This window comes from Pinus tabuliformis, chromosome 9, assembly GCF_031772625.1.
Source record: "Pinus tabuliformis cultivar Carrire ecotype Pingquan chromosome 9, CPIR1, whole genome shotgun sequence".
Classification (NCBI taxonomy): Eukaryota; Viridiplantae; Streptophyta; class Pinopsida; order Pinales; family Pinaceae; genus Pinus; species Pinus tabuliformis.
The window spans coordinates 1,391,859,778-1,391,883,485 of NC_142307.1; the positions used below are offsets into that span (position 1 = coordinate 1,391,859,778).

The window sequence follows — 23,708 nt, forward strand, 5'->3', positions numbered from 1 at the left end:
ACAAGGTTGACCCTGATGCCTCCATGAACCATGTATTACCTTGATCAATGATGTTTAACCCTCTTCAACCATTAATGAAACCATTTTTGTAACATTAATGTACCATCAACCATGGTCAAAATTAATGTAACAATGTAATAAATGACAACATTAACAATATATTGTTATATTAATGTAACATAAATATGTTATTATATTTATGGTTGACCATGGTCAAACTTAGTCAGCCATTTTCATCCACAATCAACATTTTTTATCCTCAGTCGACCTTGTCAACCATGGTAAACCAAGGTCAACTGTAATCTTCCCCTTAATCCTTGGTCAACCATGGTAACCATTGTTAATCATGGTCAACTAAGGTAAACCATGGTAATCACTGGAAATCATGGTCAATTGATGTCATCCATGGTAATCATTGGCAATCATGTTCAACTAAGGTCACCTATGGTAATCATTGTCAATCATGGTCAACTTAGGTTAACCATGGTTTTCATTGACCAACAATGGTTGACCCTCTTCAACCATGGTCAACCTTGTCAACCATGGTCAACACCATTTTTGTAACATTAATATTAATATTAATTTAACATCGACCATTGGCAACCATGGTTAATATTAATGTAACAATGGGCATAGTCTAACGATTATGCTTTTTTGCCCTAAAAGCCTAAAAGTTATGGAAATTCTGGCCATATTTTGAAAAAATCTGGCAGGGATTTTTGTAAATCCAAGTAAAAATTGTCAAATTTCATAGTAGGTGCCCTAGAGGTTTTTGATGGTGCTGAATCCATTTCTACCATCAAAAACATGATTCAAACACTACATCTACAAGAATTTTTGGAAATTTTTTGCCCAGATTCTGGCCACTTTTGGTCGTCCGAGCAATTCCTCCGCTTCCATAGACGACTCTCCTGTAACAATGTACCAATGGTCAATATTAATGTAACATTGTTAGATTAATTTAACATTAATGGTTGATCTTACTCAACCTTGATAAACTTTGGTCAACCCTGAGCAATTCCTTCGCCACTCTCCCGTAACAATGTACCAATGATCAACATTAATGTAACAATGTTAGATTAATGTAACATTAATGGTTGATCTTACTCAACCTTGATAAACTTTGGTCAACCCTCTTCGACCTCATTCAACCTCATTAAACATGATCAAACTCACCAACCCTCTTCAACCATGGTCAGCAAATCCACCCCTTCTGGTTGATATAAGTTGATTGAGACATTTTCCACTTTTTATATTGCCAATTAACATATAAAAATGATGCTCATCAATATATATCAACCATATTTACTAATATAATTATACAAATTATATTAATTTTATTAATTAACCATATCAAATATCATAAAATAGATTAATTTAATAAATTAATAATTAAATCAGTTAAATACTAGATTATTCTCATCAGACCAACAAGGTCAACTAATACTTTATACTTACTGGAAAGTGCTTTAATGCCCAGTGTCTAATAGTTGCTATTTTTATGTTTATGTTTAGTTTTCATTTTCTCTATTAAATACTAGATTTATTGAGAGAAGTTTCGGCAAATTTTCCCAGAAACTTCTTTAAATAAACTTGTTATATCTAAAAACCTAAATTCAATGAATACTACATTATTCTCATCCTACCACCAAAATCAAATCATACTTTATAGTTACATTATTCTCATCCTACCACCAAAATCAAATCATACTTCATAGTTACTTTATACTTAGTGGAAAGTGCTTTAATGCCCAGTGTCTAATAGTTGCCATAGGAGAAGTTGTGGTTGATATGTTTTACTGTCCCTAAAGTGGCTGGGTGTCATTGTCTTACCCAAATTATTGGTCGTCTGAATGTTTAATGACTCCGACTTCGTCGGGATCTGCCATAGGAGAAGTTGTGGTTGATATGTTTTACTGTCCCTAAAGTGGCTGGGTGTCATTGTCTTACCCAAATTATTGGTCGTCTGAATGTTTAATGACTCCGACTTCGTCGGGATCTGTGTATGGTGTACATTTTCCACGACGGCTATTGGCATTAAAATCTGGATTTCCTTCAACCTCACGACACGAATGATGCATCATGCGAGAGTCCATGTCTGCCTCCCACTCAGTTTAGAACATGAGTATCATCGTCTGGGGTCTTGGAATGTGCTATATCCACTGGATTCCATTCGTGAATGGATGGCAGGAACGTGGAAGTTACATGGTTGATAATTTAACAGATAAGGAAGAACAGATAAGGAAGGTCACCGTGAGGTGTCTTGCGTGGTGATTAATGCGTTGATCTCTTTAATTGACTTTCGAATGCCTTCTTGCACGCGATATCGTTTTTATATTGGGGAACAATGCTGTCCATTCGAACACTCTAGGTTATCCATTGTTCAGAGGCTATGGCGATTCTAAGAAGTATAAACTTCCACCATGAAAGGGATTCTGGATGCAATTTCATGATCCTTATCAGGCTGCTCTACATAACTGTCGTTCACGTCTTGGTCACTACTGTTCATGGAGAGATGTACCAGGGATCTCTTTGCAATTACGCCGCTCAGTATACGAGTGGCAGTAAATTTGAGAGCAATCTGAACACGGTCTTCAATAATCTTGTTCAACGCACGCCCCAAACCGGGTTCAATACTATTGTGTATGGCCAAAGCACCGACCGAGTATCAGGCCTGCTCCAATGCAGGGGAGATACAACAGTGGACCAGTGCTCCAATTGTGCGAAATTTGTAACTTCGAGCATTAAAAAATATTGTGGGAATGGCATTGGCGCTAGAGTTTGGTTTGATTTCTGCTATTTGCGTTATGAAAACTATAGTTTCATCGGACAAATGGGAGATAATGGAATATACATTAACGTAACGGGCAATGCCATGAACCCTTCTGTGTCTATCCCGATTGTCGACATGCTCTGGTCCAAACTGTCAGATGAAGCGGCATCTGCAATGAAACGATGTGCTTTCAATAGAACTGTAGATTCCTTGTCTCGGAATATTTATGGTCAGGCCCAGTGCACCAGAGATATTTCTACAAACGACTGCAGAACATGTTTGTCGAATACAATCAATAATAGTTTGTCAAATTATCCAGGAAGTCAAAGCCTTCAGGGTTTAATGTCAAGCTGCATAGTTCGTTATGAAACATATAGTTTCTTTAACTTAACTGCGCTTCCAGTAGCCCCCGCTGAAGCACCGGCTCATACACCACCGAATAAATATAACAGTCCACATATCAACCAGTCACGCAAAATACCCATAACTTTAGGTGTCGTGGGCGGCTTCCTGCTCATTTTATTCGTATGCCTCTTCGCAACCTGGAAAAGATTGAAGTCTGCCATATTTGGACGGCCATGCGAAGGTACTGCATATGATGATATCTACAGTTTAGATAAAATGCCATACCCTGTTTCTTATGAATTCTCTAAATTGATTCTTGATTTTTCTTCTTCACTAGCAAATACCCATCTAAACTTGAGTTTTGATCATTATGTGCACAGGTTCATATCTAACACGGGTTTAATGATGTATTTGTCAGTCCCACAGTCAGTACATGCTGTAGAATTGTTAGATACTCGCACACACATAGAGTCGAGGGATCAGCCCAGCCCTTATGGGGCTGTGGAATGGATCTATCCTTTGTGGGTGCGAAAATATGCTATGATGAATCACCACAGTTACAATACAATAGAGATGCAGAATGTTCACAGTTATTTTGAGAACAAAATTTTCATAGGCATTTTCGAAGAGATCTTTCATATAAAGAGAACATCATTCAATTTTTGCTCAAATATTTGCTGATATAGCTGTTCATTTTCATTGTATAGGTCAGGGGCAAGTTAAGGAAGACGCACTAATCATTCAGGATCAGGAAATAGTGATGTTTAAGATGAAAACATTACTAGCCGCTACGGAAAACTTTCATGATAATAACAAGCTTGGCGAGGGAGGATTTGGCCCTGTATACAAGGTAATATAAGTTAATTAGAAAGCTTTTGCTACTTAATATAAAAATCGGAGGGCTGCTTTCACCTAACCCTTGACTGTTAGGTGCAGATTGTTAGCATGAGAACAAATACAAACTTTGGATTGTAGATTCTTGGATATTTTACAGACTTCGTTTATCAGATTTTCAAAATCTTTTGAAATCTACAATCAAGATAATGATTACAAATACATTAAAAAAAAACAATTAAACTTAATTACTTCACAAATTCTTTTACACCGGTCTTTTGTCTGAATCTCTCAGGGAATTACTGAAGATGGAAAAGAAATAGCTGTGAAGAAGTTATCTTTAACATCTAGGCAAGGGAGGAAAGAATTTTTGAATGAAGTTAAGCTTGTGGCCAAAATTCGGCATCGCAATGTTGTGAACATTCTGGGCTGTTGTGCAGAGGGATCAGAAAGGTTGCTTGTTTATGAGTATTTACCAAATAGGAGCCTTGATAAAATTCTGCTTGGTGGGTAACTTCCTTTTCATTATGTTATAAACACAAAAAGAACCTAATGCATTTTATTATGTTATACAGACAAAAAGAAGCCTAATACTTCAATCTAGTTACTTCAGTCATGAAATTGATTAATGATCTGAATGCATGGATACAGACCCAAACAAACCCCTTGATTGGTCGAAACGTTATAACATCATACTGGGAGTAGCTCGAGGGCTTCTTTATCTTCACCAGGATTCTCACCTGCGTGTTATTCATCGAGATATTAAAGCAAGCAATATATTGTTGGACGAGAACCTGAATCCCAAAATAGCAGATTTTGGCTTAGCCAGACTTTTTCCCGAAAATGTGACTCACGTCAGCACAGGAGCAGTTGCTGGGACTTAGTAAGATCTCAAGAAAATCATGACTCATACGCTGTTAAAACCATTTTTTTAACAATTATGAAAGGAAAAGTTTTTGGGTATGTTTGTTTGATTTTAAGAGGATAGACAGTATTGTGAAACTGAATCATATTGGAAATCTATATAGACATGAAAAGAATCAAACAGTTTATTTCGCTCATATTTATTGCAATAGACATAAAAATATCCCTAACCCTCAATAAATTTCCTTAAAATTACATTACAACTATCTTTATGTAAACTGCAAATTACGCTCAGGTTCATGTTCTACCTTCTAGGATCTAAGACTGCAGTTTCCTTTGCAGATATCTTTCGCTTTATTATTATTCAACTTTGTATGTTTGACATTGTAATCTGAATCTACAGCGGGTATATGGCACCAGAATATGCTCTGCACGGACAATTATCTGTAAAAGTTGATGTCTATAGCTTTGGTGTCGTTCTCTTGGAACTTGTGACTGGAAGAAAGAACACGGATTATAATTCCGGCTCATCTGAAATGCAGACGCTTTTAGGATGGGTGAGATACTTAGATAATTTTTTCATTTAAATCATGTTCATTAGTTTGACATCCATAATACAGTTAGCAGAAGTATAAAAAGAAGGGTTTCACTGATCTATGTAGATATGAATTCCTCATACACTGACTTCTGTACTAATTCACCACAAAACTAAGTTCAGGCCGATCTTCTGTATCTCTTTATAATGTTCGTAATTTATGAAAATGCAGGCATGGACATCATATCAACAAGGAAATATTGTTCAAATGGTTGACCCAGCTCTCATTGAAACCTGCGATAGGGAACAAGCTTTCAGGTGCCTTCATGTTGGTCTTTTGTGTGCACAGGCCGACCCATCACTTCGGCCATTAATGCCTGAAATCACCATGATGCTTTCACCTCAATTTGTGGGCTTACCCGATCCCACAAAACCTCCATTAGTGATTTCTGTTAACCAAAACATCAATTCCACCAATTCTGTCGCTGAATTGTGCTCTCGCCCAAGTACTATCTAACGCTGATGCCTCCATCACTAAGTCGGTATCCAGGTAATGCTTCCATCCGCTCGCTCCTTCAGCTTCCGCTTCAGCTATGTGATTTTTGCTGCAGTTTATTCCTTTTTGTGTTGGTGTTGCTTTATTGCGCCCTCTGAATGTTTCTCTCCACGTAATTTTCGATGCACTTAATGTTTTTGTTGGACATATTTCTACTGAAGCTAGATGCACTGATTGATGTATTTGTTGGACGTATTTCTATTGGAGCTAACATGTGATTTTTTTAAGCCTTAATCTAACCATTATGTTTTTTTGTCTTTAAGTTATGGAAATTCAGGTTATGTTTTGAAAGTTAATGGAGTTTGCTTGTTAGATTTGCTACACTGAATTGTCGTGTTTTATGATTCCTTCGACTTTCTTTTGCGGGTTTGCTGTGTCAGATTTTCGCCTTTGTTCCCGACCATAGACAAGGTCGACTGGACCGACTCCGTGGAAGAGAAAAAATTAGGCGTTGATGTGATCCCTAAGTCTGTAAGTGGAGTCCAGAATGAAGAACACGCTAAATATATTCCCGTTAAGGCCTTCTTCTTGTCCACTAGCTCTTCTTACAAAACTACATGGATTAAATTGCAGTGGTCAGACTTTCACAGTGAAGATATTATTTTAAGCAGTTTTACTGTGAATGTTCTTTGTTTTGTGGAAAAACTCATAAATTTCACCTGTACTCAGTGTTTGCTTTCAATTAGTTTATGTCCTTAGGCTTTTTGAAACAAATGGCTTGTATCTCCTCATTTTACTTCACGGATAGTATCATAGTTCACTAAAATCCTATTTGGTTTGTTTCCATGTGCTTGTTCCATGACCAAAAATAAGCCCGATCTTTGTAAATTGTGACTGAACTTAAAATTCGGGTGAGGTATCACTTTTCATTATATGTTGATATATTTGTGAAATTTTCTCTCTTCATCCTGTAAGTTCAAGAGATTTCTTCAGTATCTATTTAGTATAACACTTTTGTTGCAGTTCCAAAATATTTGCAATTCTAATATATATGTTCATAACATGACCAAGTGTGAAATAATAATCCTTACACCAAGATGATTTAAACCAATATTTCTGAAATTGACACCTTTTAAGTTTTGAGTTTTACAACTATGGCTTTATGGTCAGCTGGATTACTAATGTAGCCTAGGTATTTTTAAACTTAAAAACACTTGTTTTATTAAGAAGAATTGAAATTTGATAGCATCTTGTCCTCTTATTTGATTGGTTGTCTTTCTGAGCAAGATGTGTGGTAGCTTACTGTATAGTTTGATATTTCTTTTGTTAAGGTGGTCCATTCAAAATGGACACATCGGGGTTTTCGGTGCACAGACCCAATCGTGTATAAAGGGTTATTGGGAACTGCATTCATGTTTTAGATCACATAAGATAATTGGGAATAAGGAGGATCTTGCATTATGCAATGATATTATTGATTCTTGTGCAACAATGGCAAGGAGTTTAAGACATTAAGTAATGTTAGCCAATTATAAACCCTCCATATTCTTATAAGCCCTTAGGTAACAAAGAGAAGCCAATCCTTTGTTTCCTTGTCAACATTTCTTAAAATGTTGATTCTAGTATTCAATTTCTGGGACTGATTTTGTGTTTTGTTGTATGTAAGCCATGTAACATTTCTTTGCGGCAAGGCTGGTATCTATGCTCTCGGTGTTGTTGTTGCCAAATACAAGGGTGATAATCAGTGAAAGGACTTCTTTTTAAATCATTTATGGGAGGTACAAGAACCAAATAAGATAACACTATTTGTGTTAATCCTCTCTATTGTTGAAGGTTTGATAATCTAAAAAGAATGTCATTTTCTGTGTTGTTACCATCATTTCTTAAAATGTGAAAACTATGAAGAGTGCAAAAAGGAAAGGTAATTGATAAACATTCTGTAACATTTTTTAATTTCAAATTTCAACAGATAGCACAGGAGAGCACTTTTAGTGGGGCCAGAGGATGGGGGTTTTGGCATGCCATATGAATTGATGTATGGGCGTGCATGATTTCTATGGGTTGCATTGTTCATTAACAAATATCTTGGTGATGAAACAATACCTTGGAGTGTGTTGGTCAGTATTTTATTCATTCAGTTTTCAATTGTGAAATCATAGAGCTCAATCTCATGGTGAATTATTTTGAAATAGGTTAGTGAGTTGAAAATGCTTACTAGGTCACATTCTCCCGAGCCACTGAGGAGTTTCACTTAGCCACACTGTATAGACCTAGAGGCTTATATCAAAAGTAAATAGATATGACAAGGACACATGCACCTTGTATAATCTGTGGGACCTTCTCATTGTCTCTACTTGGTCTGATTTACCAATGTTCAATTGTTTGGTTTCAGAGCCCAATTGTGGATGTTGTTTTAGCTGGTGGAAGAACGGGTGCATCCCATACACCTTGCCCCCTGATGTATCAATGGCATGGGACGAGGTACTGGGGGGATGCACATGGGTTGGCTGGAATAATGCATGTCCTTCTTCATTTTCCACGAAATAAAGAAGATGCAGATGATGTTAAGGGAACATTGCTTTACATGATTAGAAAATGTTTCCCAAAGTCAGGAAACTTCCCATCAAGTGAAGGTAATACGAGGGACAAGCTTGTGCAATGGTGCCATGGTGCAGCTGGTATTGCAATGTCTCTTTGCAAGGCAACATAGGTAGGACTTGAAATTTCATGGTTAAGACTACATGATTAGTTAAGGATGTGTATGTTACTCATAAAAGATGTAGTCTACCTTTTATCTACCTCTGACATTTTGACAGGATTTTACATTGAGAAAGAGTTAAAGGTTCATTTTTAGCTTTTTCTCTTTCTGTATTCAATATTAAAAGGCCTTTTCTTTTTATCAGGTACTTTTAGGGGAACCTGTCTTTCGTCAAGCTACAATTGAGGCCACTGAATCAGAGTGGAAGAAGGGTCTTCTCAAAAAATTTGGACTATGCCATGACGTTAGTGGAAATGCTTACACATTTCTTTCCCTTTACCGTTTAACAAAATAAGAACTATATCTTAATTGAGCAAAGGAATTCGTTGGATTCCTTTATAACAATAGGAGGAGACTTATTGCATCTGGTTAGATGCATGGTGGAGATCATCCATACTCTCTATTTGAAGGCTTGGTAGGGATTGATGCTTATACTTTGATATGGTGAAGCTCGAGCAGTCAAGGTTTCCTGGTTTTGAGTTGTAAAAAATGGGCTTGTTTATTTATCATTTGAGGAGTTTAAAGGGATTGTAAATTTCCATGGTACAGTTGCACCATCCATATGAGATTTAGGTTCCCACTACCTTAGTAACCTTTCCTTGGAGGGGTATACTGCGTACAAGATGCATATAGATATATTCTTTCTCTATAATGTTTTCCCATGTAGCATCTTTGTTGAGTGATGTTGTAAAAACCTATTGATGTATGTTACCTGATAGCGTTATTGTGACCATTGTAGTCGCCCATCAAAGTTCATCATCAATCCCTGTTAAATTTTGTAGCTTGAAATGTTTAATTAAAGCTCTGTTTGCTTATAGTTACAACAACCATGATATTTTTCAAATGTATTTTTACTCACTAGCATTTTTTGAGTTGTGCACAAGGCATAAATTTAGTTATGTTGTTGGATAGCCTTTTTTAAGTGGCCTCCTTTCTGGAGTTTTGGACAAGCTGTAATGTATATTGATCTCATTAGAGATTCCTCCAACTATTGTGTTTATCCATTTTCCATCTCACCAATGTTGATATATTTTATAGCTTGAAATATAAAATGAAGCCCATAGAATACGTGATGAAATTTTCTTTAGTGTGGATTGGCATCAATATCAAGTCATAAATTTTTGTAGTGATATTTGTTTGGCTTACCATGGCCTACGCCTTTAATGTAAGGCATCAAGATCATGGGCTTGGTTTGAGCATGGACTCTATTGTCTTCTAAGTCCAGAATATTTGTGTCTTTTTACTTCTTTCAAGTTATAGATTTACTTATTTGTAAGTTTGGGCTTGTTTTTTTTTACTTCAAAGATTTTAGATTTATGTTTCAAATTTCATCTTTGTTAAAGTTCTAACGATAAGTAAAGTTGGACGTTGAAAATCATGTATTGTGTTATCTAGTTTATGTATAACATAATACAATGGGTATCTCAAGAGATTGGTTCCATTGGTTGTTACCCGTGTTTTTAGGTAATTTGGTTGGTTCTACACCAACATGTGTTGCTTTCAATGACAAAATGGATGAGAGTTTTGGTCTAGTAATAATCTCATTTATTTAAGTTCATGACAAAATGGATGAGAGTTTTGGTCTAGTAATAATCTCATTTATTTAAGTTCACATGGTTTGCTCAGATTTTTGTTAAAAACTTCCAAGCATGTGCCAAGTTTTAAAATAAATAAATTAAGGTAATGTTATAACCCCATCAGGGTTTTGATTCATCAAATAAGTGGTGGCACACTTCATGAAGGGGTTGTTGTGCTATAACTTTGAGATTAATATTTTATTTCTTTTTAGGAAAATTAAGTTTGGCCTCTTGACTAAAGTTTTGACTTAAAGGTCACGTAGGCAGAGGAACTCCGACCATATTCGGTTCAAACGTATAGTCGAGAGACGCTATGGTGGTGGACAGGGGTTGTTCAATATATGAGTCACATACACAACGTCTTCTACTTGTTGTAATCAAATTCAATTGCAATTGAATGAGAAAATTTACGGCACATGGCGTAAGGAATTGTATATCTATCCACCCTATAGGACTGTCAACCTTTAACTTTGAAATGACAGGTAGGGTAGGAGGAACCATAAATTTTTCAAAGGTTCTTTCGGCAGAAAATCAATCGATATTAAATTTCGGTGCATAAAGTCTACATGGTGGACAATCGTTGTTTCAAATAACATTATTGAATTTCTAGTGGTTTATGATATCTTGAGAGAATCCACATAGATAAACCTTCTTTTGTAAATTCAATGCTTTGAATTGACAAGTACATTACCCTTTTAACTAAAACCCCTTCATGGGATGAGTCCATTCCATAAGACGGTGTTTGAAAAATTGTTTTCACTGGAAATAGACAATCAACCTTCTGAGTTAGCATCACATCATTAATGCTTCTTACAAATTGTTTTGTTATGCCAGGCGGACTCATTATCCCCGCGATTCACCCATAAAAATTAATTTCACAAGATCAATAGACAAGAAAAAATATCGTTAAAATAAAATAAGAATATATATCCATCCTTTTCTGTATAAATAATCCATAATTATTAAATGATTCTGATATTGGAGATAACAACAACATTTGGAAATTTGGTGATGTGAGAGATCACAACAATAGTGTGAAATTTGTTGAACTATGTTTTCAACTCATGCATTGGGAACCAAGAAGGTGGGTCACTAATAGGTGTTTGGTCTCTCTGAAACCTATACAAGTGCAAATTTATTTCAATTCTGAATCTAACCTACAAGAATACCAGTACTATTGTTGGACGCGACCGGTCGGTAAACAATATAATGTCCCGAAATCCTGACCTGGACCCAATTCTGACCCCTAATCTATTGCAAGGGATGATAGGCTTGCATTAATAACAGAAGAATCTAACCATGAAATGCTCATCCCTCAAGTCAATAGGAATCCACAGCCTCAATGGTGCTCTCTTTATTTCTCACATCAGGAAACTTTGTCAATCTGGCTTCCCAGGAATGAAAATTCAATAGATCGAATCTCCTCAATCGCATATAAAATACGTGTCAGCCATTAAATCTAGTCAAGTAGTTGTTCACAATGGAATAAATTTGAGTCTTAAACCTGCACACCCAGGCGTGGTTTACTGGCCAGAGTCATTGGAGAAATAAGATTCCTCCTATTCTAATAAAGCCCTTCAAATTGCCCAAGATTATGAGTCAGTTTTTTCTCGCACCAATGGTCAATCGAAAGTTGATCTTTCAATCCTTCGGATCTAGATCAAAAAAAAAAAGCCTTGGGCGCTGCCCTGGACCCCATACGAGGGGCTACTGCTCCCCTGAGGCTGAAACCCCCCCGTTACGCCCCCCCTTACATGCGACTAGTTGTGGAATCAATATAACACACACCCAACACTTTCACTGGTATTTCAGGCTCTTCTCCACTCCCTTGTGGTGTTTCTCATTTTCTTGACACAGAGAGGACAGAGAATGAAAATTTTCAGAATTTTATTAAAAACTTCAATAGGAAATATCTTTAATTTTGAATTAGAAACACAAAATATGTCTCCTCTCTAAAGGAATCTATCGAGCCGAAAGGGGGAATACTCATGTAATTTCAATGATTAAAATTTTTCGGGAAGATGCTTCAAGAATCTGCTTAGATAAAACACTACAACATCACACAAAAAAAAAACTATCATTCTGAATTCAAGGTTGCATGGAGGTTCTCTTAGTGCCAATACAACAAACGACACTCTAGTAGCCTTTAAAGATGCAATACAAAGAAAGACTACAACTCCTACAAATCAGGGCCAAAATATTTTAAGAACCTACATCACTGACAAAATGGAGCAAGCTCCATCCATGGAGATAAATAACTCTAAGGTATCTTCCATGTTTCTAGTCTTCAACTGAAAGCCACTATCTATAGATTTGATGATTACTGACCTAAACTTTATGACTTCAATGGGTATTCACCTCTTGGACACCAAAATGTGACATTGTTCTATGTTCTAAATGTTTTTTCTTAGTCCAATTTGAAACACAAAAGAACTTGGATTTTTTTCAAAATGAAGGACCGTTGTTTTCAGGTAGGGATGGTTTATCTACTACTCCATGGTTTCCTAGGTTTGATGTCACATTGACATGAAATTGGAGGAGAACTTCTCCTTCCTAAAAATTGACCACCCTCTGACACTTTGTAAGTAAACAAAAATGGGTCTCATGTAAACAAGTTTTATGTTCTCTTCAAGGATGATGAGTTAGTTTTCATATGAAATTTAAACAAGCAACATATCCATATGTAACTAAAATGGCAAACATGAAGAGAGGAAAAACAAATTTGAAGACGGAGTTCACCCCTCCTTGGTTACATCTCTGGGCCTACTAACATAGCTAGACCGCACCATACATTTCAGTGGTAAAATAGTACATGAAATTTGTTGACAAAATGAGTGGCTTGTTTCCCCTTCAAGGAAACATTCTCCTACAAATAACTCTTACTCTAGAAAGTATGACCACCTATAGTCAGTTGTAAAACAATTAACATGAAAAGGGCTCTCACATCAAGTCCCTGTACTCCACATGAAAATTGAGCATAAAATGTACAACAACTCCACATTGAAGTACTAAAAATAACTTTACTCAAAACATATAATGAGAAAAGGTAAATAAGAGATGCACCATAGAAGTCACAATTGCTGCAAATAAAATATGAAGGCAAGGTTCTCTCCATGCTCAAAAGGCCTTCAAAACTGCTTCAAACCACTGATTGTCCCTGACACCCAAAGACTCAAACCTACAAAAATTCCTTTCAGAATTACTCCAATCAGTAAATAGAGGTTGCCAATGGATTCAAAATGCCCAAAAACCCCTATCTAGGCTCTTCTTGGGCTCAAAAAGACCAAAAAATGATCAAGTTATGACTCTCCCAAGTTTTTTTTGTTATTCGTCACTTAATTTGGCTAAACCTTCTAACTGTGCGACATTTTCACCCTTTAAATAGTTCAGGAGACAACAATTTCACTCGTCATCGGTGCATTTTGTGGCTTCATCAATTTTCCCAATAACCCTGTAGGCACAAAACTAGGTCCACATGGCCTACCATAAGGCCAAGGGCTGGGGGAAATGGTCCACCCCCGCCAGCCTTGGCACCTTTTCCATCGGGCATGTGGTCGCATGGAGTGTGATGTGTCCGGACTTTGGGGCTAACCGTGTGCCCCCACCAAGCTAGTTACTAGACTTTGGCTGTCAGTTACGTGCCGGTATCATGACCTGGGGCCAACCCTTAAACTATGCCCTCGTCGAACTCGACTCCACATCGGTCATATGGTGTTCCATAACACTGGGGGTTGGGGATGAATCCTTGCCCCACTCTGGTAGCACCTCCCAATTGCACGTAGGGTCATATGGTCACCAATACAATCACGGGACAGAGCCTGCAAACCTGCCCTCTCCGCCGAGCCCTCACCATGGGCATATGGTATTCACGGTGACCAAGGGTTGGTCCCCGTCATGCTCCGCTTTCTGCTCCTCGTCGTTAATCACATGGTGATGGACATGACCGAGGCTATGGTTGAGTGCCCAACCCTATCCACTGATCCCTATCCCTATTCGCTTGCAATCATATGGAGTGGTGGGATGACTGGGGGCTGGTCCCCATCCACTGCAACTCCTACGCCAGGTCCTGTGGAAGGTGATACGACTGAGGGTCAGGGCTAATGCCCAACCACTCTCCCCCAACACACCATTGTATAAAATTTAAATAGATGTGGAAGCCTATAGAGATAAAAACAAACCCAAAGGCAAGATGGTAAATATTTGTACTGCGTAGTGGAAGGTTGCTCAATCAATCCTCGTCGAGGCCTCTCAACCCAAAACCAAAATTTTGACCAATAAGAAGGTGCCATGTGGCAGCCTTCTATTGGGCCACCCAATCAACACTTTGACCAATCAAATTGTGCCAACCAGACCTACACGGACTTGAAACTTGGTGAGCTCTAGTTGGTCCACAGTATGCCTAGTAAGCACGTTGACGTGATCATGACATTAGCAATACAGACTGCCAAGTCAGCAGCCCAGTCAACCTACCTGCAAAATATTTTGTTGTTGGTAAAAAACTTTAAAACATCATAACTTTGTCATACGACATCGAATTAAGGTGATTCAAGTGTTGTTGGAATCAAAATGACGAACACTACGACTTGATTCCAGTTTCAAAATATTCTAGGAAATTTCATTTTTGAGCCAAATTTTGATCCCCGAACCTCCCCACTAGGAACTTTTGGACCCCAAAAGTTTATCTTCTCCTAGTAAACAAAATGAGGAAAAAGCTCAAAAATTCCCGATCTGAATTCTTTGTGTTTTGTTTCAATAGATGCCTTCAAGATCCAATCAAGGTACTCCACCTATCCTCTCCGTGAATTCCTTACCTTCCTGTCAAAAATCGATCCACAATTCTTATAACCATTCAGGAACAAAAACTTCAATGGATGGAATATGAAAATTCTCTCCAAAACCATCTTTCTTGGCTCAAACAAACTTTAGTTCGAGGTTCCTCTTTGCTAAAGACAAACTTAACTTTCCATTTTGGAAATCAGAAGCAACTCAATGCTTGCAATGCACTGATTCATACTATACTTTACTGTCCTCAAATTGAACTTGTACACAAAGGTACTCTAGTTGCAATGGTTCAATGACACATTTGGCTTTATTCACAAAAACATAGTCATTTTCTATAGAATATTTATTAGAGATTACATTCACAACAAGCTTCATCTTGAAATAATTGTATCATTGAGTACATGATGCAACTATAGACATACTAGACGACATACAAATGTTCATCCCAAAAATTCCTCAAACAATTGGACTCATTAACAATCCAACACAATATGACATGTCAAAGAAAAATGTACTTGTTGCAAATAAGTGATTATTCTTGTCTTCACCTTACAAATTACCCAAAATGGTAATGAACAACAAGTATTTACAATTTACAAAGCAAGCAAACTATACAAAAAAGTCTACCCAATCTTTGCCTCTCCTAGGTTTATGGGTTCTCTTTCTGCATCTTCTCTGCTTTGAAGGATGCCTTAGGAACTACACCAATTTCCTCTTTGCCACCTGTAACTTTCCTTGCAATGGATTGCATGACCTCTTTGTCCTTCTTGGGACGAAGTTTTGGATGAATTTTCCAACACCTTTCATTCCCATGTCCATTCATGTTATAATGAGTACAAAAATACTTTCGATTTCCCATTGACAAGGAAGTCTTCAAATTCGATGGAGGTTCTTCATGCTTTATCTAAGAATTTGGTCCATTCTCTTAACCATCACTTTTAGTTTCTCACAATCAGCGACACAATGATTAGTTGCATAACAAAATGTTCAAGGATACATGTCCCATAAATAATCAAAGTTACCAAGATTTTTAAAATTCCCATGACACTTATACCTGTTCCTTGGGTTGTAACTTTGAATATGAGGATTGGACGATAACATGCAAAGTCCTTCAAAACATTCATCTCTATTGGGAGACAAATTTCCATTATCACTACCATCTTGGTGTGACATATCATCATCCGATGATTTCCTTACCTCAAAAATTTTAGAACACTCTCCAAACTCTCTATGATGATAACCCAATCCTTCATATTTTGGTCTCTCCTTCACCTCAATAGGATTAGCGATACCTTGGCCACTGATTCCTAGGCCTCCTCCTTCATAACCCATCTAAGTTAACATCTTCATACCAATGCCTTTAGTATGCTTTTCAAAGGCTACAAAATATGTGTTATTAACATAAATTGAAGGATTTGAACTAGAGATGTTGATTACCTCCTTGGATTTTCCATCCATCTTTTTTGCTTCAGATGCTGATGAAAAATTTGAAGATGACTCAAGCCACCCACTTTTACCAACAGGAACATAAGGAGAATATTTTAGATGTTGAAAAAACTCACAAGCATCATTCTCCACATAGGGTCCATATCCCGTGTTTGGACCATGCCCACAAATTGGCTTCATCTTGGAGGAATTATTTGCTGCTTCTGGAATGGAACTCTCACCAACTTATTCCTCTAGTACATGTTGTAGGTGAAGGCACATATGCCTCTTCTCTTCTTCAACAACTTTAAGAAATCTGCTTAGCTCAACATTCTCTAATCGAAGAGACAAGTTAATCTCCTCTAACACTTGGAGTTGTTCAAGATTCAACTTCTTTCCTTACCTGCAACTTGGTCAGAACCAGCTCTGATACCAAATGATCTGAAATTAGAGAACTTCTCCTTCCTAAAACCGGACCATCCTCTGACGCTTTGCAAGTAAACAAAAATGGGTCTTATGTAAACAAGTTTCATGTTCTCGTCAAGGATGACGAGTTAGTTTTCATATGAACTTTAAACAAGCAACATATCCACATGTAACTAAAAAGGAAAACATGAAGAGAGGAAAAAACGAATTTGATGACAGAGTTCACCCCTCCTGGCATTAGGGGAATTTTGAGGTCTAAAATGGGCCTCCTAAGAAAAATGTACAACCAAAATAAACTTTATAAGAACTAATAGGATTCAAGATGATGATATCAACCATGGGTGATGATTCACCATTTTTGGAGTAAAAAAGTAAAAAATGTCAAAAATAATAAAACTAATTTTTTTACTCATATTTTCAACTTATATCCTTAAGGTTTTACTCAAATTTCAAGCGGGAGTACTCATTGGATGTAAAATTTGATTCCTCATCCAAGGAGTAACCATGTTGCATACTTTCGATGGACCCTGCTACATGAAAAAATACATGAAAAAACATGATTGCAATCACGTTTTTCTTGTATTTCACATTTTTCATATAGCAGGGTTCATCAAAAGTATGCCAAATTGGTACTCCTTGGATGAGGAATCAAATTTTGCATCCAACAAGTATTGTTGCTCGAAATTTGAGTAAACCCACAAGGAGATAAGTTGAAAATATGAGTTGAAAAAATAGTTTTTCTTTTTACCCTAAAAAATTTGATGATGTAATCTAATCTTATTTTATTATTTCCATTATTATTTTATAGTTTCCTTAGGAGGCCCATTTTAGACCTCATAATTCCCCTAATAGTTACATCTTTGGGCCTGTTAACACAGCTAGACCACTCCATATATTTCAGTGGTAAAATAGTACATGAAATTTGTTGACAAAATGAGTGGCTTGTTTCCCATTCAAGGAAACATTCTCCTGCAAATAACTCTCACTCTAGAAAATATGACCACCTACAGTCAATTGTAAAACATTCAACAGGAAAAGGGCTCTCGCATCAAGTCCTTGTACTCCACATGAAAATTGAGCATAAAATGTACAACAACTCCACATTGAAGTACTAAAAAGAGCTTTCCTCAAAACATATAATGAGAAAAGATAAAGAGGAGCTGCACCATAGAACTCACAACTGCTGTAGATAAAATATGAAGGTTGTAAACCCCCTACAATTTTCTCTCCATGCTCAAAAGGCCTTCAAAACGGCTTCAAACCATTGATTGTCCTAACAACCAAAGACTCAAACCTACAAAAAAAAAAATACTTCCAAAAGTGCTCCAATCAGTAAACAGAGGTTGCCAATGGATTCAGAATGCCAAAAAACCCCTATCTGGGCTCTTCTTGGGCTGAAAAAGACCAGAAACTGATCAAGTTATGGCTCTCCCAAGTTTCTTGTGCTATTCATCCCTCAATTTCGCTAAACTTGCTAATTGTGAGACATTTTCACCTTTCAAACAGTTCGGGAGGCGACAATTTCACTCGCCATCAATGCATTTTGTCACTTCATTAATTTACCCAATAACTCCATAGGCGCAAAACTAGGTCCACATGGCGTGCCATAAGGCCAAGGGTTGGGGCCAACAGTTTGTCCCCGCCGGCTTTGGCACCTTTTCCATCGGGCAAGTGGTCGCATGGAGTGTGATGTGGTTGGGGGCTAGGGATAATCGCCTGCCCCCACTGGGCTAGCTCATGGAATTTGGCCATCACTTACACATCGGTATCATGACTTGGGGCTAATCCTTAAACTCCGCCCCTGTCAGACTTGGCTCCACATTGGTCATATGGTGCACCATAGCACCAGGGGGGTGGGACTGAATCCTTGCCCTGCTCCGGTAGCACCTCCCAATTGTGTGTTGGGTCATATGATCACCAATGCGACCATGGGACAGGGTCTATAACCTCGTCCTCTCCGTCGAGGCATCACCATTGGCATATGGTATTCATCGTGACTAGGGGTTGTTCCCTGCCATGCTCAACCTTCCACTCCTCGTCGGTGATCACATGGTGGTGGACATGACGGGGCTAGGGCTAAGTGCCCAACCCTCTCCATCAAGCCCTCTCCCTATTTTCTTGTGGTTATATGGACTGGTCAGGGTTGGTACCTATCCACTGCACTTCCCGCACCAGCTCCTATGGAAGGTGATACAACCAAGGGCCAAGGCTAATGCCTAACCCCTCTTCTCTAATGCGCCACTGCATAAACTTTAAATAGATGTGGTGGCCTATAGGGTTAAGAACCAACCCGTAGGAAAGATGATAGAGCTTTGGACTGTGTAGTCGCAGGTTGCCTGATCGATCCCCGCCAAAGCCTCCAAGCCCAAAATAAAATTTTTGACCAATAACGAGGTGCCACGTGGCGACCTTTGGTCGAGCCATGTGGCAACCTTCTATTGGGCCACCCAATCAACACTTCGACCAATCAAATTGTGCCCACCAGACCTGCATGAACTTGACACTTGGAGAGATCTAGTTGGTCCACCATACACCTAGTAATAATGTTGACATCATCATGAAATCATCAGTACAGACTGCCTAGTCAACAACACAGTCAGCCTACCTGCATTTTTTTTTGGTGTTGGTCAAAAAATTCATAACATCATAACTTTGTCATATGACATCGGATTGAGGCAATTCAAGTGCCATTGGAATTAAAATGGCGAACACTATGACTTGATTCCAGTTTAGAAATATTCTAGGCACTTTCATTTTTGAGCCAAATTTTTATCTCTGGATCACACATCTATGGTGGTCACAACTATGCCATTATGGGTTAGGCTTCCAAACCTCCCTCTTTAATTCTAGCATCACAAAGTTCTAGAAGACATTGGAAATACACTTGGTAAATTAAAAGAAATGGATATGGAGAGAACAAAGAATGGCTTCTTCACCTTCGCCAAAATTTGTGTGGAGATATATCTAAGTAAGGGGCTACCAGATCACATAACATTGAAACATGGATACTTTTGGTGGTCTCAATTTTCAGATTATGAGAACATGACATTCCGATGTTGAGTATGTTTTCAAACAGGTTACTTGCAAAACACATGTCCATTGGCTAAGAAGACTTCAAAAAATTAAAAAAACCACAGAAAAATAGGTCCAAAGGATGGCATTTTTTTTAGACTCCCCCTTCTGATGATGAAGAGGAAGAAAATAAAGAGGCTCAATAGGTTCAATCAGAGTTAAAAATGGATGGGGACATTATAACATAGTCAGCGACTGACACACAGACCTAGATAGGTACTGTACCAAATTTCCATCAAACACCACTAGATCATCAAATAAATAAGACACATAATGAGGATGGCATGGTGAGCATCAAACATGTCCACATATCAGAAAGCTCAAATTTGGATAAGGAGCATCCATCTGTGGTTTATGTAGGTGACTTGGCTATGGTTCCAGTGGACCCAAAAGATGGGAAATTGTGACAAGTCCAAACAAAGAAACGGAATAAGTGGAGGACAATTGTTTCCATTATTTGATCCCCCCCTTGTATTTTTTATTTTTATTTTTGTTATTTGTGCTCCATGGCTTTTGGTGCACTTTCGGAATGCTTTTAAGCATATGTAGTGACAAATTTTGCCACAAAAGGATTTGGGTAGATCCTTGATAAATCCACACGATATGAATGTGTAGATACAAAATGTATTTTCTTTTCAATCATAAATAAAGATATAGGATTCTTTCCCCATAAAAAAAAAATAATATTAATATTAATAATATTAATAATAACAATAAGAATATTTAATATTAATAATAACAAAAAGAATATTAATACTAAGGTTTTCCATATTATTATTATTATTATTATATGATTGAATATGTTATTAATAATAATAAAAATAATAATTATTTATTTATTTATTTATTTTAGTGTGGTTCACGAACACCCTAGTTAGTGAGTGATCGCTACGTCCACGGAAAAATCTGGGCTAATCGCCCCTCGGCCTACTGGCAAGACCTAACCCCAAGGGCTTCGGGTAGATTCGACCTTGTGACCTCCCGATGGTGAGGCACGGTTTTTGACCAATTGAGCTAACCCTTGGGGCTAATAATAAAAATAATAATATTACTATTACTATTAATATTAATATTAAAAACAACTAATATTAATGTTAGGGTTTGTGAATAAGGTTTAATATTTAATAAAAATATTAAGATTTGTGAATTACGTTTTAAAAAATTGACTATTAACAATAATAACAATATTAAGGTTGACTATATAAGGTAACCATAGTTAACTATGGTCACCATGTTTTACTATGGTTGACCATAATCAACTATTGTAGCTTGTAGATAACTATGGTCAACATGGTCAACCATCATCAACCATGGTAATCTTTGGTTAGTCATAGGCAACCTCTGATAACGATAGTCAACCCATGCTCAACATGGTAAACTATGGTCAACAATGGTAAAATGGTCAAACATGCTCAATTTCAATCAACAATGGTCAACATTAATGTAACATTGTTAAATTGACGTAACATTAATACATTGTTACATCAATGATTGTCTCAATCCTTGGTCAACCATATTAAATATTGGTCAACCTCCTCAACCATGATTAAATTCATTAACTCTCTTCAACCATTGTCAACCATGGTCAACAAATCCACCCCACACAATTGTCCATGGTCAAAATTAGTCAGCCTTGGTCAACCATATTCAATATTGGTCAACCTCCTCAACCATGATTAAATTCATTAACCCTCTTCAATCATTGTCAACCATGGTCAACGAATCCACCTGGCACACTTGTCCATGGTCAAACTCAGTCAGCCTTGGTCAACTATATTCAATATTGGTCAACGTCCTCAACCATGATTAAATTCATTAACCCTCTTCAACCATTGTCAACCATGGTCAACAAATGCACCCCACACACTTCTAGCACCACCACAGTAGTAAATGTGGTTTATATACATCAATCCACGTCATTTTCCATCTTGTATACATCAATCGATGTATATAAAACACATTTACTAATAGGTGTAGTCTAACTTACACACAAAATGACCTTTTCACCGGAATTTTTGAATGCATAAATGGATTCAACACCTCAAAAAAAACATATGGGACACCTAAATTCTACAGATTAAATAACTTAAACTCAAGTTTTTAAAAATCTATACAGAATTTTGATTAAAATTAACAAGAAAAATGCTCTAAACAAAGTATTTTCTTTTATAAATTAAACTATATCTTTACTAACATGATTATGCTAGTTTATTAAATTACTTAATAATTTTAAATTAAATAATATCCATTAAAAAATTAATATCTAATTAGAAACTAACTCATTTTTTTTTGCTGAAGCAAGAGACAGTCCTTCTATTCACTTATAGCTAAAAATAGTTTACATAAAATACAACAAGCCCAAAGGAGAAGCGGGCCAAAGAGTTATCTAACATCCTTAGAATAGGATACAAGGCCAACTGACCGAGATCTGGGCCAAGGGCCCACAAACCAAAATAGACGACCTGAACCGTTCGATCCATCCTCTGAGATCTAACGGACGGGGTTCAATAACAGTACGCGAATAGGTAACCTCAAAAAATCTTTAGGCAGACCCGACGAGGAAATAGAGACCACAGTGAAAAGATTTCGGGTCCGCTAAGTGGATAACCCTCGAGCAGGTAGTCCTCCCACAATCCACCGATCCCGTCCTTGAGGAGAAACTAGCCAGGAAGATAACCCGGACCCGCCAACTTGCACGGTGAACCTTGGCCGTTGATTTACCACTGCTAGATCCTACAGCAATAAAGAATATCAGGCTGAAAAGATGCACGGGGAATACCTGCCCAATATAGGTGGTTTTCACTCTCCTCCTTGAGCCACATGTTGATCGGTTAATGGCATCGGGTGCAATCCTAATAAACCGCTTAGGGTTTTTTGGGCGCCCGAAAACCGCTTTAGCTGTAGAAAAATGGTTTTTGCCGCAGTTTAGCTTCACTCTCTTACCCCAATGCCGTCCATCCATCTAAGAGACCCATTTGTGTCGATTCTTGAGTCTTCCGTTTATCAAATCCTTATCATACATCTGCTTAAATTTTAATTAGCTGATTCTCCTTCACGAACTAATAATGCTCACTGTCTGCACTTGCCAGAGTGTGGCAATCCTCACGCAATTTCCCTGCAGGAACTGACTCCCACGGACAACTTTTATTGTCTTTTATACAGAGCACCCCTTCATTAGCCAGCCGATCCGCCAATTTGTTGGCGTTTTTGTGAACATGTACAAAACTGAGTGTTCTTAAGATTCTTAGGTGTGATTGAATTCGATGATAGACCTGCACAAGTCTCTAGTGGTTCGAAAATTTATCTGGTGCTGATCCCGTGCCTATCTTTTTGACTGAATTAATAGTTAATTCAGAGTCTGCCTCTATGATTATGTTCTATGAATTGGAATCAATCAGAGTTTCTAAGCATTGTTCAATGGCCATGAGTTCCGCCATATTGTTGGTGGCATTCCCCAAATGACTATGAAAGATGACTTTTATGTTACCCTTTTCATCTCTTAAGACTCCCCCGTATCCAGCATCCCCAGGGTTTCCTTTTGAAGCTCCATCTATGTTGAATTTCAAAAAGCCGTGGGGAGGGGGTTGCTAGAAAGCCTTTCCCTCTATAGTGTGTCTTGCCCTCTTTCTTATGCCCTGAGGGGCCGGCGCCTGGAGCCCCAACAGTTCTAGAATGTGAGCCTCCTAGTGACTAGGGGGTTCCTTCAGAAGGGCATTAACAGTTTCTTTAATCTGTCTTGAGATCTGTGCAATGATGCTTTGGGTTGAGCCAGACTTGTCCTTAAAAATCCTGTTGTTACGTTCTTTCCAAACATCCCAGAT

General features: G+C 37.6%; 1 protein-coding gene and 1 pseudogene across 4 annotated transcripts; both read left to right on the plus strand.

Moving 5' to 3' along the window:
* Positions 1–2,292: 2,292 nt before the first annotated feature.
* Positions 2,293–7,491, plus strand: LOC149153717 (cysteine-rich receptor-like protein kinase 15). Of its 3 annotated transcripts, none has more exons than XM_089440317.1 (7): positions 2,293–3,359; positions 3,826–3,968; positions 4,248–4,458; positions 4,604–4,835; positions 5,220–5,373; positions 5,584–5,901; positions 6,171–7,491. In XM_089440317.1, exons 1-6 carry the CDS (start codon positions 2,393–2,395, stop codon positions 5,866–5,868), a joined length of 1,992 nt encoding a protein of 663 aa, XP_089296443.1. In that variant the 5' UTR covers positions 2,293–2,392; the 3' UTR covers positions 5,869–5,901; positions 6,171–7,491. The 3 variants fall into 3 exon arrangements, with proteins under 3 accessions (XP_089296443.1, XP_089296442.1, XP_089296441.1); XM_089440316.1 differs by having other exon boundaries at positions 6,288–7,491; XM_089440315.1 differs by lacking the exon at positions 6,171–7,491 and having other exon boundaries at positions 5,584–6,155.
* Positions 6,173–9,671, plus strand: LOC149153718 (lanC-like protein GCL1; annotated as a pseudogene). The gene is made up of 4 exons (XR_016263336.1): positions 6,173–6,184; positions 7,821–7,964; positions 8,240–8,557; positions 8,751–9,671. The product of XR_016263336.1 is annotated as a lanC-like protein GCL1 (transcript).
* The last annotated feature ends 14,037 nt before the right edge of the window (positions 9,672–23,708 follow it).

What these genes read in the sequence shown, in the direction of transcription:
- LOC149153717 (XM_089440317.1), top strand. Translation starts at nt 2,393, where the DNA reads ATGGCGATTCTAAGAAGTATAAACTTCCACCATGAAAGGGATTCTGGA. An exon ending in ATTTGGACGGCCATGCGAAG is followed by an intron (nt 3,360 to 3,825) that starts GTACTGCATATG and finishes TTCATTGTATAG; the next exon opens with GTCAGGGGCAAGTTAAGGAA. An exon ending in CCTTGATAAAATTCTGCTTG is followed by an intron (nt 4,459 to 4,603) that starts GTGGGTAACTTC and finishes GCATGGATACAG; the next exon opens with ACCCAAACAAACCCCTTGAT.